Source organism: Colobus angolensis, unplaced genomic scaffold (genome assembly GCF_000951035.1).
Source record: "Colobus angolensis palliatus isolate OR3802 unplaced genomic scaffold, Cang.pa_1.0 Scaffold306, whole genome shotgun sequence".
NCBI classification, from domain to species: domain Eukaryota; kingdom Metazoa; phylum Chordata; class Mammalia; order Primates; family Cercopithecidae; genus Colobus; species Colobus angolensis.
The window spans coordinates 1,566,018-1,585,055 of record NW_012116333.1 but is presented as its reverse complement, the minus strand read 5'-3'; the positions used below and the strand labels follow the sequence as shown (position 1 = coordinate 1,585,055).

Sequence of the window (19,038 nt, the reverse complement as noted above, 5' to 3'; positions counted from 1 at the left end):
TGGGGTGGAGAAGTTGACTGTGCCTTGCACCTCCAACCCCACCACACCCCAGTGGCTGTGCAGCCTGGCTTTTCCAGGCCTCAGCTTCCGCCACTTGAAAAGTAGATGTAACTCCCCCATAGGTGGGGGAGAAGGTAACATGCGTCAGTGGGTGCACCCTGCCCAGCTGAGCCCCTGTGTGGGTGGTCTTTCATGCAATGGAAGCCCTTGTCGTTGCTAAGTGCGTCACCCCTTCTCAACCCCTGGCCAGCGCTCTTTCAGGAGCAGATCCCCAGGACCAGCAGGAGGGCCGGAGGCTCAGCTCTGGATCTGTGCACTCGGCAGCAGATAGCTCATGGCCAACAACTCCTTCTCAAAGGGGTTTTCTGCAAAGAAGGAGCAAGGTAAGCAAAAGAAGGCTGAAGGGCACTCCTCAAGGAGGCTTGAGCCGGGAGCTGTGGGTGGCTGGCACAGGGGCTGAAAATGGGCCAGGTCTTCTAGGGGACAACTTCCCTGGGCTGAGGTTTATAGGATTGGACCAACATAAACCTGAAATTTGCAAGTTAGGGCATAGGCATTCACTGTGTGGTCTTGCTGGGGCAGGCTCTGTGGGGGACATTGTGTAGGATGTAGGGTTGAAGACATTGGGTCCCACCCTAGAGGAAGTTTGCAGCTACCCCTGCGCAGGGTGGTGGCAGAGCGTGCTATGTGATTTGAGAGCTGACAAGGCAGAATGTGTTTGGAAGGGGCCTTCTGCACAGGTGAAAGGCAGGAGCACAGATCCAGGGCCTCAGGGAGGGCTTCTTTAGGGAGGAGAGAGTCATTCTTCCAGCTGGGTAACCCTAAGCTGACTTCCAGCTGAGTCCTGCTGGCCCTTCCAGCCTCAGCTAGGGAATGCTGTGAAACATCTACCAGGTGCCAGGCACTATTCTAGGCCCCCACCTATGCTGTGAATGAAACAAAGTCCTTTTCATGTGGAGATTACATTCTAGAGGGAGGAGGCAAAGACAGACAAATGCATAAATACAAAAGAATGCCAGGTAGTGATTTGTGATAAAAACAAAAGCAAAAACAAAAAATGAAGAAAGGAAGAAGATAATAGGGTTAGAGGAAATGTGCCTCTCTGTTTGTCAAAGTTAGTTAAAGCCCCTCGACTGAGCTGAGCTCACAACAGCCTCTTCCTGTTTGGGCTATGGTTCCCATATCCAGGCCCGGCCCCCACTGTCCTCCTAGGTCCTTCTCTGGCCTCCACGAACTTGGTGGAGGGTGTGAAGAGGGCTTCTGAGAGGCCTTGTCCACCTCCTTTGGCTTTTCTTCCTGATCAGTCATTAAATATACTTTTTTTGGGAACTCTTGTTGGACACAAGTCACTTCTGGGCTGGAATTTTGGCCTCTTGGGACAAGAGTCTTGCTAGGTACCCTTGAGGGCACGACAGAAGCCCCACCCAACCCTATCACTTGCTGGTTATATGACTCAGATGAACTTCTTAAGCATTTTTTTTTTCAAAGGTGAGGAGACTCAATTTCCTCACCTGTAAAATGGGTTGAGAATATGCCCCCCACAGGGGGATAGCTGGGTCTAGCTAGTGATGGGTATTGCAGTATTTTCTGGGTCAAGTGTAATACAAGTACACTGAGAACAAGAGCTGCCCACTAAGCTATTGATTCAACATCTAGAGCTAGAAAACATTTCAGCTCATCTAAATCTAAAAGTGTTTTTGTTTTTTAAAAATTTTTTATTGCATTTATATTTATATTATACAATACATTTTATACTTTTTATACATACAAAAGATGGAGTTCTGTGTGAATTATGAAACTTGTAATTCACCCCGAACACCCCTGTACCCAACTTAAGAGCCAGAATGTTGCTGATACCCTATACCCACCTGTAAGACTTCTGCTCCAAGATGTACCGTTTAGCTAGGGCCTCAGCCCAGGTCAGCCCCATTTTGGCCTGTTTCCTGCTGGCTCCGGGGAATGTGTGCTGGTCGGGGCTGCAGAGGTGCATCATGGGGGAAGCCCAGACCCAAAGCCTGGAATCTGTCGTCTTCTCTACCATATGTGACTGTTTTCCTCCAGTTTTCCAGGCCAGAGTTCATCCTGTTGGCTGGAGAGGCCCCGATGACACTACATCTGCCGGGATCGGTTGTGGTAACTACTGGGCTAGACTGGGCAGGGATGGAGGGTGGTGAGGGAAGTGGGCAGTTGCGGGAGGCCAATTGTGTCTGAACGGGGTCTCACGTGGGGACACCCCAGTGACATTCAGTTTTCCCCTAGACCCCTGCCAGAACCATCACTACCTCCCACTGCTGCTGTTTTCCCTTTGGCCTATTAAAGGGGCCCCATGTGACTTCCAGCTGAGTCCTGCTGGCCCTCCCAGCCTCAGCTAGGGAATGCTGTGAAACATCTACCAGGTGCCAGGCACTATTCTAGGCTCCCACCTATGCTGTGAATGAAACAAAGTCCTTTTCGTGTGGAGATTACATTCTAGAAGGAGGAGGCAAAGACAGACAAATGCATAAATATAAAAGAATGCCAAGTAGTGATTTGTGATAAAAACAAAAACAAAAACAGAAAAAACAATGAAGAAAGGAAGAAGACGGAGCATGGCAGGTGGTAAGAGGGAGAGTGTGCTCTTTTAGATGGGCAAGTGGCTCTGGGGAGGCATCTTGTGAACAAAGACTGGGTGAAGACAAAGAGTGAGCCATGTGGGCTTTTCAGGAAGGGCAAATACTGTGTGGGCTGTCCGTTTCCTACTCCAGAGCCTGAGCATGTCCCCTGCAGAGCCCCATGTGTGGCTGGTCTTGCCCTGAGCTCCCCAAGATGTATCTGTCCATGTTCAGGTCCATATCTCTGTTGTCCAGGGCCCAGTTGGGGCCGGGAGCTTCTCAGTCAATGTTGAGTACTTGAATGTGAGCCTTTCCCATCTCCCCAACCCCCAGGGCTGGAAGCGCACACATTGTCAATTTGGCTTTCTGGGCCTCTGTTCAGGGCCTCCTGGAGGCAGGGCTAGGGTGGGGCGTGGCTAGATGCTCTCTCCTCCCAGGCTCCTGCATCACCTACCACTTGTCCTTCCTGCACTGAAGAGCACCAATGAGCCCACCTCTGGCTCACTCCAGCAAAATCCCATTGAATCCCAGCTTCCAAGTACCCCCCTGTCAAGGGAATGTCTGTTGCAGTGCACTGACATCATTCCCTCTACACCTGAGTCCTGAAAGTGTTGAAACAATTTGGTCAGTGCAAGTGGGATGCCTGCCTAACCCGGGCCTCCAATTCCTATGCAATGACCAACTGCATCAATTCATGTAGCACACGCTGACTGGGCACCCACTGTGTGCCTGGTCCCTCTGCACTGGCACAAAAAGTATGAAGTGGGATGATAACTTTTACACCCCAAGTATGCAAGATTGAGTTACCCAAAGCATGAAAATGCTAAACTTAAGAAGACTGGTGTGTGAGGGGCTGGAGGTGTCAGGGTGGCTCACTCTGGGGGTCTACAACTTTCTGAAGACACTTCCTGTATAGGGCTTGCAAGTCATAGGGCCATGGCCTCCTCAGGCCAGTCCCACCTCTGCCCATCCCCTTCAAATCACCAGCCCTCAGCTGAGGGGAAGAAAGGAAAATTCACCCAGGAACCCCTTCCTGACATCCCTGTGGTCACATGGTTTACGTGACTGGAGACTCCTCTACCCACCAGGTAGATGGGCCAGACCTGCTGTGATGGGGGCCAGCTTCTCCTGCTCTGCAGGGATGCTTGTGCAGTGCTTAGGTACCAAGACTCCAGGTGATGGAAACGGTGCTATTGTCCCAGTTCTGTCCGGGGCGAGCATCTTGACCTACACATCAGGTCTAGGAGCCTAGTTACAATCCTCAGAGGGGATCTTGAACCCTAGCCTCTAGAAAGATGCCAGAAAGGCATGAGGGTGACTGAGGGCTCCCTCAGTAAAAGACTTTTTGGACCTCTGTCCCTTACCTGGGAAAGGGGAGGCCCCATTTCCAGGGTTTCCTATGTCACTCGGTCTGTTTGTCTGACTTGGACTGGAACATTTGCCCCTGTTCCTTTAGCCCCTCCTTTCCTGTCCCCAGGGTGCTCAGTGAATGTAGCTCCCTATGTCTCCCTCTAAGTGGAGTTCTTCATACACACACCCTTTCCTTCTGCTTCCCTATGGGTGTTGGGAACAAAACAGATTCCCCTCACAGCATGACTGTCCCATGGGAAACACTGGCAAATAGGCTCACTGAAACGTCAAGAGGCAGTATCCTGTGTTCAAAAGTAGCCACCTTAGGAGCTGAAATATAAAACATTTTCTTTTTTCTCCATGTGTACTTTCTCTGTCTCAGCATGTCATGGTGTTTTTATTTTTTATTCGCTGTTTAATGTCACATTCTCTTGGGCATAGGGATATTCACGAGGTGGACAGAGACCCTTGCAGGTACCTGGGACCCTGCCCTGTGACTTTGTCACACCAGTTGCTGGATCCATGCACCATGCCCCACGCAGGGTGAAAAAGCCCAAGCTCCCTTCCCATGACTCTGCTGCCCCAGCCCAGACAATCAGTGGTCCCCACAAGGGGTTACACCCTTTGTATGGAGATGCATTTGGTACCTGGCTTGGGAGCTGGGTGGGTGAGAGGCTTCTCCCTGCTGAATCGCCCATGGAAAGAGCTTTGATGCTGCTGACCCAGGGTGGGGACAGCCACTGTCATGGTTGCTCTGACATGCCTTGGGTGCATGTGCCTACTTGGGACCTTTCCTCCACCAGCCCCTGAGGAGGGCATCACTAGAGGACAGTGAGAGCCATGGCTGCCCTCAGTGGAGGGCAGCAGAGGTCACTGTGCGAGGAGGACGAAGGGCAGGGGAGACTGAGCCAGGCCTGGGGTTTCAGAGAGCAAAGGAGTCGGCAGCCAGCACCCTCCAAGGAGGAGGGGAGGCAGGACTGTTGAAAGTCGAAGGTTTGTATACACGCTCATTGTCCTGGGGACTTAACTTAGAAAACACACATTCCAAGACACAGCTATTAAGAGTGCCCAGAGGGCAGCTTCAGAGCAATGGACCCAAGCAGGGGCCCCTCACTGGTGGATATACGATTCATCACTGAGGGCCTGAGCAGCCCTCTCAGGAAGCAGCTGGGATTTCTGTAAGGGAAAGAAGCAGGTCAGATCTGCCTCCCAGCCTTCCTGGCCCTTGCAGAATCAACTTGGAAAGCTTTACAAGATATTGATTTCCCAGGCCTTGTGCCAGACTGACAGAACCATCTTGTGGATGGTCCCCTCACCTCTCAGGTGACTCAGGTGTGCAGCAAGTGTGGGAACCAAGGTGGCGTGGGGTGTGCCTGTATGATCAGCCCTGCCCAGCAACTTGTGGGAAACCCCCTCCCACAGGGTCCTCAGATCGATTCTGGCCCTTGGAGTGTGTAGGCTGCCCCTGGGTGCCAGGAGGGTCAGGGTGTGACCACAGGCATGGTCTTGATGGCACTAAGGCCACATATGCTAGTGTCTCTCCATGACTGCCTTCTAAAGAGAACTTCCTGGGGGAGGTCCAGGCTGGGATTTGGGACATGGGGATACTCAGGAAGAGCCACAGACAAGGGCTTCAGAGCCTGATCAGACAGACCCATAGGAGTTTGCCACGTGGGGAGGGAGTGGAAGAGCCCTGGCGGCAGTGGGTATTATATGTGCAAAGACACAGGCAGAATGGCCCAGGCGGCTGCCTGGTGGTGAACTGTCCAGGAGGCTGAGCCGAGGCGACAGTGGTCTGGGTGGGGCTGTGGTGGGAGATGAAGAGGCAGAAGGCAGACTCTGGAGGCTCTTTGGCTCTGCTGACCCATTTCTAGAGTCCAGGTAATCCGCTTGCTCCAGCTCTGTCTCTTCGTTAGATCTGCACCCACCCAAATTCTCTCTGAAGTTTAGAATTAATTAACCTGTGCTCTGCTGGTGCCTGGGGAGACAATGTCAGATCGACAGAATGATCCAGGGCCATACGATTCATTGATGAGGGCCCTGGGTGACCTTCTTAGGAAGCAGAACCCAAGGGGCAGCTGGGATTTCCGCAGGGGAAAGACATCAGTCAGACGGGCCTCCCAGCTTTCCTGGCCCCTGCTGAGCCTGGCAGAAGGCTCAGATTTGAGTCCAATTCCTGCCTTACAAACTTTGCAAACCCTGGGCAAGACTCTTACCATTTCTGAGCCTCAGTTTCTCATCTGCTGCATAGGAACTGTAAATATACTCATCTCTTAGAGTTGTTTGTCAATTAAGTGAAACAATGTGTGTAAAGTGCTTAGTACAGTAACCAGCACACGCTAAAGGCTCAATGACTTATAATTAGAGTATAATTGATACTACTGTTGTTTTCAGACCAAAAAAGGGAAATCCTATTTGGCTCTCAGGGACCTCTGTGTGGTCCTGCTGAATGGGCAGCACCTGGAGGTAAAATGTGATGTCGAGTCAACAGTGGGAGCTGTCTTCAATGCCGTGACGTCCTTTGCCAAGCTCGAGGAACTCACCTACTTTGGCTTGGCATATATGAAAGGTAAGCATCTCTTGGGCAACTCCCAGCTGGCCTGGTGCCTCCAGTAACTCGGGTGTCTGGGTACCTGAGCTCTGTTTCTTCTGGGAAAACCATTTGAGACTTGGGTGCCTCCCTTTGTATACCTAGACATTAGTCAGCATGATAGGGGCTTCAAGTATTCATGGATAAAGCATCAAGCAAGTGCAGAAGATTGTCAGGAAATAATGAGTGTAAGATGTGGGTTTCTGTGGCTTGCTGGATCTGGTTGATTGATCTCAGGGCACTGAAGTTAGACAAACAAGCAAATGTTAAAAGCATTTCCATCTAATGATGCAGGACTAATGGGGACTCAGTACCCTGACCCTAGGAGCCTAATTAAGATTCCATTCTAAATATCCAAGAAAAAGGGTTTCTATACCCTCTTGCCTCTCTGACGTTCCATTAGAGACTCTATTTCTGCTGTCAACCTAAAATAACAGTGGAGAGAGACAGGCTCTCCAAAGAATGAGTTTATTTGGGAATTAGCAGGAGATTGCAATCTAGGATCCACATGCCGTAGTGAACTATAGATGCATCTAAAGAGGTTGGGCAAGGGCAAGCCTTTATAGACAAAAGAGAGAAGTACATGCGAGTTGTTTTGAAACTAGAAGATGAACGGTTCCGAGGGCTTATTGCAGGAGTTGACATCAGTTCATTAATGAAAACAGTGTCAGGCAAGTTTTCTTGTGTGAGTGGCAAGCTGTGCTTGTGTGGCCTAGCTGTCCTTGTGCTGCTGTCTGTCCTCATGTGACTCATGTAGCAAGCTGTGGTTTGGAAAAAAATTTCTAAGGTATTTTTCATTATAGGTATAGAGCATGAGTGACCCCCCTCACGGCCTCCCAGCTCCATTTTAGTAGGGTTAAATATAAGTGACTTATTTTGGTATTGATAATGTTTACATTTCTCCAATCAAGTTATTGTTCTGAAAGCATCACTACTGGATCATCCTGTGGTTAGGTTTTGATTATTCCTCGGTGCTGGGATGGACCTTCCCTGGTCATTCCAGTCTCATGTTGAAGGGAAATGACCAGCAAGTAGGAGTTGATGTCAAAACCTCTTTCAGCTTCATCTAAGCAACATGGAGGTTTGGAAGGAATGGCTCTGAGGCTAAGTCTTTCTGGAGTTCATTGTTCTGTTTCCTAGGTGTTGGTGGTCTTTTCGAAGCACTAGACCAGCACTGGGCATTTTGGTGAACTCTCTGTGTAGCTCGCACATCAGGCGGGAGACTTGTTCCTAGAATTTTACATCGAGTTGTCCAGCTTCAGTTTATAGGGCTTTAGGAACAGGGCAGTTCTTGTTCTTAGTTCTCCAGATACTGGAGGAAACAAGAAGAATTTAAGGCCCAGTTCAGTCTACAGGTAGATTAGAAACACACAAAAGCAATGAATAGGACTACAGTCAGATAACAGGTGTAATACGGTTTTCACCTTCCTTCAGAAGCATAATTTCTTATCTACAGTTACCCCCATTTTTACTAAAGATAATCACAATAAGACAAATTTGTTTGCTAAGTAAGCCTCATCAAGTTTGGCCTGAGTATTGCCATAAGTGTATCAAGAATAGTGATTGACGACGCAGGCTCCTTTGAAGCTTGTTCTGCTAGAACTTTTGATAAGAATCTCAGCCTGGACTTTTAAAAGTCTCACAAGGCTAAGAGGCCAAATCAAGACAAACCTCAGTTTGACTGAAGTAACGTTATGTGCATTTTCAAATATGACATCCAAGTCAAAGCCTTAGTAATACAACCAATTTTAAATATTGTATCCTGTTATAAAGAGAGCATATTTTTATTGAACTTATATAAATAACTATATTATCATAAAAATAAGAATACTTATGGTTAGTTTTAGAATTCTGGTTGGATCAGGTAGGGAGAAAAAGCAAATATTTTAATTTTGTTCACAAGAGTACACTTTATTATATTGTTGTAAACCATAGATAACGTACAAGGAAAAAGTTTCCTTAAATCTAGAAAACAAAACATTTAAAGAACCAGTGAAATTTCAAGTAAAAATTATAAAAACCCATTATTCTTTTTCATCCATTCATTCAGCCTCGTGTAATTAATTCTTGTTCTGCTTGATCTTGGTTAGCAGTTTCACAAACTCAGTTTCTTTAGTGTCCTGGACATTTTTCCTTAGTCCAGTGGTTTTATCTTGAAGTTATCAGAAACCTGTAACTTGTCAGAATTCTTTTCATCCTTTCTGTGAACCTCCTTGAAGAAAAAGCAATTTTTGGACTGTAGCTGATTGCAAGTGCGTTTAGAAAAGTATCAACACCATAATATTCCATGGATGACAAGGACTTAGAATGGTCATGGTTACAAATCTGAGGAGATTTAACCAGCAATTGACAGAGAAATTTGGTTATTTCTATGGCATATATCATTTTAACATAATAACCAAATATTATACTAAGCCATACCAGAGTTCTAGCAATTTAGTACACTTTTAGGAACATTTATATCAAAACTATATTTGTAAATATAACTTAAAGCTTTCTTTTTTTTTTTTTTTTTTTTTTTTGAGACGGAGTCTCGCTCTGCCGCCCAGGCTGGAGTGCAGTGGCCGGATCTCAGCTCACTGCAAGCTCCGCCTCCCAGGTTTACGCCATTCTCCTGCCTCAGCCTCCCGAGTAGCTGGGACTACAGGCGTCCGCCATGTCGCCCGGCTAGTTTTTTTTTGTATTTTTTAGTAGAGACGGGGTTTCACCGTGTTAGCCAGGATGGTCTCGATCTCCTGACCTCGTGATCCGCCCGTCTCGGCCTCCCAAAGTGCTGGGATTACAGGCTTGAGCCACCGCGCCCGGCCATAACTTAAAGTTTTCTTACCACTTATTATTGGACAATGTTTCCCATGCATTTTAAAATATTGAATAAACCCAGTTAGTTCAATATCTCTTTTCCAAGGTGAGGGACATATCCTTTGTTGCTTCCAAGGGTCCAGCTGGAAAAACCCAAAGTAAATTCAAGGTCAAAAAGACTCAATTTAGAATTTGATTTTGGGAAGGTGTCAAAGCTGTCAAAAGGTTTAAAACTCTTAATCAAAATAGAATCACAGGTCACTGTGAAATAATTGCCATTCATATAACCAGAGTGATAATTAAAAGGCTTCAAAAGGCAAATACATAATAGTCAAAACTTAGCTCTTTTAATATTGAGAAGACTCACTTTTTTAAGTAATCAAAGATCTAATAAAACACAGCAGAGAGCACAAGAAACTATTTTGATAAAACACAAAATCTTTGTTTTCTAGGCCAATTACTAAAAAGTTAAGGAAAAACATCTTGTATTAATATTAACAGCAGAGGCTAATACTACAATATAACTTTATTTTATTAACAGAGAAGACAAAATAATAGTTTTTCATAAGTATGCTTTTGATATTAAGGCTCAAGTTTTAGAAAAACATAAATAAAGAATTTTCTTCTAATTTTAATTACCTTGGTCACACAAAAATTTCTTTCATAATATTCATCTTCCATAAACCTTTTGCAATTTTCTCAAACTATTTATAATGTTCTTATTCAGTTTTATTAATATCACTTTTTTCTTTATTCATTTTGAAGCAATCCTTAACTAACCTCCAACTAGAGAAAATTACTTTTTTAAAAAACAACAAATAAAAACACATTCTCATATCTTCCTTATAACTTTTCTCACCCAAACATATCTTACTTTTTTGTACACTTTGTATACAGAATTACGCATAGTAATTGAAATTTAAAAACTCTTGGTAACTTTAATTTCTAATGAAAACCAGAAAACTAGAAAGTAAGCAATCATAAACTGCCTTTTACAAATTTGTGAAAACATTATTTTATAACACCTAGGAATATATGCTCCCTCATAGCACATTTTTTCAGTGTAGCATACAGCATTTTAATTAACAGACCCAAATATCTTTTGTTCCTCTGTAGTGAGCAGACAAAAGTTTATAAACTTAAACTTATGTTCAACAACTAATGTTTCAGCATTATATCTTTGGAAATGGTCTATTACATGAATATTCATCATTTCATTTAACGTACTATAACTTTAAGGTTTTAAGTAACCAAAAAGATTTTGTAAACCATTTTAGGTAGATGTATCTTATAAAACGTAGTCATTGTTTTAAAGCTTACTTATATTCTATTTCATTTACATTTACATTTATCAATTCACTTGGTTTTAACAATTATGTTTGAATTGTTTATGAAAACTCCATTAGACATTAAACAAATGTAGTCATTATCTTGTTATTTTTATTGTTTCGTAAATCAGGCAAGTATTAAAAAATACCACAGAAGCAAAGGACCTAAAAGTTAAAACATGTGGCTTTTCTTTTATTTTTTTTTTTTTTTTTTGAGACGGAGTCTCGCTCTGTCGCCCAGGCTGGAGTGCAGTGGCCAGATCTCAGCTCACTGCAAGCTCCGCCTCCCGGGTTCCCGCCATTCTCCTGCCTCAGCCTCCCGTGTAGCTGGGACTACAGGCGCCCGCCACCTCGCCCGGCTAGTTTTTTGTATTTTTTTAGTAGAGACGGGGTTTCACCGTGTTAGCCAGGATGGTCTCGATCTCCTGACCTCGTGATCCGCCCGTCTCGGCCTCCCAAAGTGCTGGGACATGTGGCTTTTCTTAAATCTCTTTTCTCATTGTCACATTTGTCACACATCAAGCAATTTATTTTTACTGTGTGTTTCATTCTTAGGTTACATTTATAATTTTACCATCTTAAACATACTTACGCTTTTGCTTAATAAATCCAGGTAGAAGAAGTGATATGTCTGTATTATGTTTAATGTTGACGAGTCTCCACACATGCCTGTTTTAATTGAACCAGAAAACTTAAACTAGCTTCTTTGTTTACCAAAAATTATACCAGATCACCTAAACTCGAAAAACATTTAGGTTAGTTCTATTTTTCTGAGAAAATAGTTAATTTATAAAAGTGTGTGTTTTCTTCTGTCAAGCCAGATCTCACATGTCCCAACAGGACAGTTGTTCAGGATGAGAGCTGTCTAAAAAATACTTTTAAATATAAAAGTCCAAATAGCCAAAGGTATAACCACTTCAATTGTGACTCAAAGCCAGTAGTCTTTTATGGCTTAACCATGGATGCAAGAGGCTTCCACAAAAAGAGTGTGAAAAATGCAGTACCCCCATTGAGATCCAACATTTCTCCCAAAGATATAAAACAAAGACCCTCCTTGTTAACAAGGTAGTGGAGATTAAAACAATTGAGACAAATTCCCCTGGGAGCTGGCACTCTGGGACAAGGAGACGCTTCGTGTTTCAGACTCCCAGTCAGCTGGCTAGCCATCTGATGCAAACCTGACAATCTCTCCACGGCCCGGCTGGTGGAGACCAGAGAAGATATCCTCACTGGCTTCAGAGCTCTTGAGACATAAAACAAGATGAAAGGAGAGTCTTATTGTAACTTTTATCCTTGTGTAAATCACACAGAAGACAGAGATTAAGAAAAAAAAAGAGCTATTTCTGTTAGAACCTAGAACCAAATTCACAAAAGTCACAATTCAGAGAACATTCTTACAAATGTTTTTCTCCTGCCAATTCAAATTTAGAAAAGAAGGGACAAGAAAAAATTTTTACCTTCTTCTCTTAGCCAGGCATTACCCATAGATGTTTGGGAAAGCTGGCTTTGGAAAGAATCCCCATCTTTTGCAGACTTTTGTCAGGCCTCTCAGCATCTCATCCATAGGCTGGAGTGAGTGGAGTGTCCAGCCTGTTAGGGTGCCATCCTCATTGCCAGAAACTGTGAGGATGGAAAATTACCACTTCTATCCTTTATCCTCACAGGCTCCAGCTGTGTCTGAGAAGTAAACTAACATAAGAAAGCTCAACAGGAGAAGAGCATAATAAGTGTTTTATGTGGTATGGGAGCCCCCATAAGAAGATGAAGACTCCAACAAATTAGTAACTGGGTTGGACAAAGAACAGTTAATTGTGAAAATGGGACTAAATTATGAGAAGGCTTAAAAGATCAGAGTTATTCCAATAAGGTCTGTGTGGTATTTTGTCTAAACTTCTTGTCCTTGAAGATAAGGATGTTGCTTTTCCTTCCAGGAGAGGGAGGATGACTATCATATGGGAATTTCATCTTCTTTAAGAAATAACACAAAGGTCAAAGTGGCCAATTTGCACCTGCTCTTAAAAGTGCACTTAGAAGTGTCTTTAACTTAAATAGCTGATAGGCCCAAATGGCAGGGTTTAACTTCTTTATTCTACCCATCTAGAACTTCCCTAGAAGATTCACATATTAAAAGATGACTTGGTGGTCATGGAGAGAAGAATTGGGATAGTAGCTGAGCAATTTGGAAAAAAGGAGTTCAGCTAGAGGAAGACAAAGAGGAGGAAGAACTGTAGATGGGGAGGGAAGGTTCTGGAGAGAAATGAGTCTCAGCTAGCTTTGAGATATTTGCATTAAGGCATTTTTGAGTCCTGAATGCGTTTTGAAGCCTCAAGATGCCAATTGAAATATGTGCCCCATGCAAACTGACCTTATAGCTGCAGTCTTCTCATTTTAATTCTAAGGAAGAAACAAGCTTGGGCAGTTCAAATGATCTCCATCTGGCCACTGGAGTTCTAAATTGTCTTTGGTATAATTTGCCCGTAAGCTTAAAAATTCATGGGGTGAATTATGTTTGAAAAGTCTATGTGATGCCAATTTAAATTCTGTGCACAAACAACCGACTCACCAGAAAGGATGCTAAATCCCCTACAAAAGTGAAACCAAAAGAATACTCAGAAGAAGGACCATGTCCTTCACACCTATAAAACCAGATCTCAAATCAAGTCAAAGCTCAGCCAAAACGAGGGTGCTCGAATCCAAGACAGAACTTAGCACCAGCAGAAAGATGATTCCTGGAAGCAGACAGCACAGTGGACTCCAGTGCGCACGGCACGTGGTTCTGCGGTCACTGATATGGAAAAAGGCTTGTCCTTTTTGGATCCCACATCTCTAACACCAGGTTTTCCCAACCTAAAATAACAACAAAGAGAGACAGGCTTTCCAAAGAAAGAGTTTATTCAGGAATTAGCAGGAGATTGCAATCCGGCATATGCATGTTCTAGAGGAATACAGGTGCATTCCAGGAGGCCGGGGGAAGGGGAAGCTTTTAAAGACAAAAGAGAGAAGTACATGTGAGTTGTTTTGAAACAAAAAGATGATTGATTCCAGGGGCTTATTGCAGGAGTTGACATCAGTTCATCGATGAAGACAGAGTGTCAGGCAAGTGTTCTTGTGTGAATGGCTAGATGTCCTTGTGCAGCTGGCTGTCCTTGTGCTGCTGGCTATCCTTGTGTGACTCATGTAGCAAGCGACAGTATGGAAAACGTTTCCTGTGGTGTTTTTCGGTATAGGCAAATGCATGAGTGCCCTCCCTCATGGCCTTTTGGCTGCACTTTATTAAGGTTAGACATAAGTGACCTCATTTTGGTATTGATAACTTTCACACCATTACTGTAAATATCATGTTGCCACAGCTGGATCTCTTTAACCGCTGTGTGGAGGCTGAGCTGGCATCACACTGGCCTTCTGGCAAAATCCTCTCTCTCCCAGCCCATCTGGCTTAGGTGTCATATCTCAGTGTTCCTCTATTTCCCCATTTGCAGTAGGAGAAGCTCACGAACTTGTATGATTCTTTTTTGTACCGAGCAGGGCTGGTGACAGCATGTTCTTATCCCCATAGTTCTCAGACCTTATAAAGATCTCTCTCCCAAATAAGAACAACTGTTATATGCTTTGATGTGATCAACTGATATTTGCTTGACCTTCCGTAAAGTGTGAATACAGGTGTCTTTAAGAATTGTATTGTTACTGATCTATAACATGCAATCTAATCCAGTGTGCTTGCATTGTGAGGGCACCTGCACTCACAAATCCACTTATATCCTACCTGCCTACTCCCAGTCAGGTGGCCATCCTGAGCCCCTCCCATGTGGACAATTCTACAACTGCCTAGCTAGAGTCATCTTGGGGAAATCACTCAAAAGTGACTACCTCTAGGGTTTGGATATAGACCAACTTGGGAGGGTTTACCAACCAACCTTTGGTGGAGAACTGCCTATCTCTTGGGAAGAATTCATCCTAAGGGAAGGGTGAGTCCAGTGTGGGGCAGCAGATTCAGCAGCAAGGGCAGAGGCAGGTGGCAGAGGTGATGGAGGTCTGAGTGCAGTGTGGTGACTGCTGTTTAAACCCTGGACACCCCCTTCCCACCCCAGCATGCATATGCATTGGGATACGAGGTTGGTCACCAGTTTAAAAGTTCTGCCTTCCAAAACTAGCAGGACTTCTGTGCCCAGGCAAGCTGCTAGAGAATGCTTTGGGCTGAAAGGGTAGACCACTGAGAAGGAGGAGCCACTTTGAGTGTGTGGTAGAACAGGACAGGGGCAGACCTGTAGCAGTCCCCAGGAGTGGCCGGGGGCACTGGAGGTGTTGAGTTTTGCTGTGAAGAGAGCAGAGGGGTGAGGGAGGGGCCTTCAGTGGCTGAGGCTGATTCAGCCTCCCTCCCAGAGGTACTGGAGAACACACTTGCCAGGATTTGAAGTCCCGAGCTTGGGTTGGTGGAATTTTCAATCTAGAACCACTTGGGTCAAAGGGCAAATTGACTCCACTTACACCATGTCTTAGGCAGCTCAGGCCACTCTAACAAAATACTACAGAGGGGGTGGCTCAAAAATAGACACTCCTTTCTCACAGGTCTGGAGGTTGGAAAGTCCGAGAACACAGTTCCAGCTGATTTGGTTCCTGGTGGGGTCCTCTTTCTGGCTTTCAGAGGCCTCCTTTTCACAGTGTCCTCACATGGCTGAGAAAGGAAGCTCTGGTGTCTTCCTCCTCTTATAAGGACGCCGATCTCATCAAGGGGGCCCCACCCTCATGATCTCATCTAAACATAGTTACCTTCTAAAGACCCCACCTCCTAATGCCATCAGATTGGGTGTTAGGGCTTCAATATATGGATTTTGGGAGGACACACGTATTTGGACCATAGGATTCCATGGCTGGGGAGGAGCGGGGTGGTCCAGCTGAGGTGGAGGGTTCTGGCACATTGCACAAACTTAGTGAAACTCCTTTTGTTGATTTTCCATTTTATACCCATAAGATGATAGCTGAAGGCAGATATTAAGCAACAGCTTGTAAGATAAGATAACTAATGCTGTTTTCTCCTCTCAGTGCTGAGTTTTCCTTACTTGATTCTCTCCTCTTTGTCTGCTCCTTCTTAACACCTTTCAACCCCAACAAAGATTCCTCGGTACCAGGTACGCAAAGACTTACCTCCCACTCCTGCACTCACCTTGCTTGTGTGTGACCCTCTGGGTAGGGCTTAGGGCTGTGAGTCTGAGGGATGGTGCATTCCCTACTGCTTCTCCCTCCACACATACTCTATTTCTATTTCAGGCAAAGAGTTTTTTTTCCTGGACAGTGAAACCAGATTGTGCAAAATAGCTCCTGAAGGCTGGAGAGAGCAACCTCAGAAGACCTCCATGAATACCTTCACACTCTTCCTGAGGATAAAGTTCTTTGTCAGCCACTACGGGATGCTCCAGTGAGTGCTGCAAATGTGTTCATTTGTTCCTTAAGGGATTTATGTATGTCCAGGCTGATGGAGAGGTAATGGATCGACAAATGCTTTGCAAACTGTAAATTACATACAAATAACAATAGCTATTGTGGTTGGTTTTCTGTTGATTGGATTCTGATCAAGACAGAACAAAGGGGAAAAATCAGTTTTTTTTTTTTTCATGCAGGCCCTGGTCAAAATGAGAATATGCCCTTTTGTTTCAGACATACTCCACTCAAGGTCAAAATTCTCTGTCTGTGACCCCAAAATGCCCCCTCACCTCCAACACACAACTCAGCAGCTCAGTCATGAGGGTTAGAAGACAGAGACATGGGTTTGCGGTTTGATCACTGCTTCTTTATTTCTTTGTTTATTAGAAACACTACTGAACTGATTATTAGCTTCCTCACTCAAACCAGAGCAAGAAACACCTCTGTAAGTTTGTGTGAAGTGAGTAATCCTGAACTAGGGGCAGGAGACATGGCGTAAATGGAGGAGAGCACACTTGTCTTGCTGGCATTGCCTCTGAATTCTATTGAGTTGCATCTCGTCTGCTCTACTTTCCCAACTTCCCACAGTGAGAAAACCCACTGGTGCTAATGTTCTCCCTTTCCCTTAGCAACCCAACTTTCTTTATTGCTACTTCTTTCCCAGGCACAGCCTGACAAGGCACCAGTTTTACCTGCAGCTTCGGAAAGATATCCTGGAGGAGAGGCTATACTGCAATGAAGAGATGCTGCTGCAGCTGGGGGTCCTTGCCTTGCAGGCTGAGTTTGGCAATTACCCTAAGGAGGTAGGGGTGAACACCTGGGGTCTTTGTGTGGCATCAGTGGAAAAACAGTTACAGAATGAGGGCATGTGTTAGTAATGTGGAGACTCTGCTTTGAATATTGTTAGCATCTACCAGTTACATTAGAGTAAACTACAGTTATCCATCCATCCATCCACCCACCCACCCATCAGTCCACCTATTCATTGATTCATCCATCCACTTATCTACCTATTTACCTGTCTATCCATCCGTACATCCATCCATCCATCCATCCATCCATCCATCCATCCATCCATCCATCCATCCATCCACCTATTCATTGATTCATCCATCCACTCATCTACCTATTTACCTGTCTATCCATCCATCCGTCCATCCATCCATTCACCGATCATTCCACCTATTCATTGATTCATCCATCCACTCATCTACCTATTTACCTGTCTATCCATCCGTCCGTCCATCCATCCATCCATTCATCCACCCATCCACCCATCCATCCACCCATCCACCTACCTATCCATCTATCTACCCACCCAGCCACCCACAAACCCATCCACCTATTCATCCAGAAAGCGTTCATTGAGCACTATTTGCTAGACTATGCTAATATGGTTCTAGTCTAATAGGTACCTCCTAAAGACAGTAATTTACTAATTTATTGAATTCCTACCATAATCACCATAATCAATAGTCATAGCCAACCTTTATTTTTAAAATTTATTTTTATTTATTTATTTATTTTATTTCAATAGGCTTTTGGAGAACAGGTGGTGTTTGGTTACTTGAATAAGTTTTTTAGTGGTGATTACTGAAATTTTGGTGCATTCATCACCTGAGCAGTGTACACTGCACCCAACATGTAGTCTTTTATCCCTCATCCTCCCAACCCTTTCCCCAAGTCCCCAAAGTCCATTGTATCATTCTTATGTTTTCTCATTCTCATAGCTTAGCTCCCACTTATGAGTGAGAACATACGATGTTTGGTTTTCCGTTCCTGAGATACTTCGAATAATGGTCTCTAATTCCACCTACGTTGCTGTGAATGCCATTATTCCATTCCTTTTCATGGAATGCGAGGATAAAGAAATTGTGATCTATATCTATATCTATCTATATCTCTCTATATATCTCATTGATGGGCATTTGGGCTGGTTCCATATTTTTGCAATTGGGAATTGTGCTGCTATAAACATGCGTGTACAAGTGTCTTTTATGTATAATGACTTCTTTTCCTCTGGGTAGATACTCAGTAGTGGGATTGACGGTTCAAATGGTAGTTCTACTTTTAGTTCTTTAAGGAATCTCCACACTGCTTTCCATAGTGGTTGTACTAGCTTACATTCCCAACAGCAGTGTAGAAGTGTTCCCTTTTAACCACATCCATGCCAGTATCTATCATTTTTAATTTTTTCATTATGGCCATTCTTGCAGGAGTGAGGTGGTATCACACTGTGGTTTTGATTTGCATTTCCTTGATCATTAGTGATATGGAGTATTTTTTCATATGTTTATTGACCATTTATATATCTTGGTTTTTTTTTAGTATTATACTTTAAGTTCTAGGGTACATGTGCACAATGTGCAGGTTTGTTACATATGTATACATGTGCCATGTTAGTGTGCTGCACCCATTAACTCTTCATTTACATTAGGTATATCTCCTAAAGCTATCCCTCTCCCGTTCCCCCACCCTAGGACAGGCCCTGGTGTGTGATGTTCCCCTTCCTGTGTCCAAGTGTTCTCACTGTTCAATTCCACCTGTGAATGAGAACATGCGGTATTTGGTTTTTTGTCCTTGCGATAGTTTGCCGAGAATGATGGTTTCCAGCTTCATCCATGTCCCTACAACGGACATGAACTCATCCTTTTTTATGGCTGCATAGTATTCCATGGTGTATATGTGCCACATTTTCTTAATCAAGTCTATCATTGATGGACATTTGGGCTGGTTCCAAGTCTTTGCTATTGTGAATAGTGCTGCAATAAGCATACATGTGCATGTGTCTTTATAGCAGCATGATTTATAATCCTTTGGGTATATACCGAGCAATGGGATGGTTGGGTCAAATGGTATTTCTAGTTCCAGATCCTTGAGGAATCACCACACTGTCTTCCACAATGGTTGAACTAGTTTACAGTCCCACCAACAGTGTAAAAGTGTTCCTATTTCTCCACAT

At 44.3% G+C, this 19,038-nt stretch overlaps 1 protein-coding gene across 1 annotated transcript in view; it reads left to right on the top strand.

Moving 5' to 3' along the window:
* Positions 1–19,038, top strand: part of FRMPD2 (FERM and PDZ domain containing 2) — a 128,193-nt gene that overhangs the window by 36,955 nt on the left and 72,200 nt on the right. The window contains exons 8-12 of the mRNA XM_011950350.1: positions 251–383; positions 2,062–2,133; positions 6,336–6,510; positions 15,924–16,071; positions 16,741–16,879. Coding sequence (XP_011805740.1) covers positions 251–383; positions 2,062–2,133; positions 6,336–6,510; positions 15,924–16,071; positions 16,741–16,879 — 667 coding nt within the window. The remainder of the gene's footprint in view (positions 1–250; positions 384–2,061; positions 2,134–6,335; positions 6,511–15,923; positions 16,072–16,740; positions 16,880–19,038) is intronic.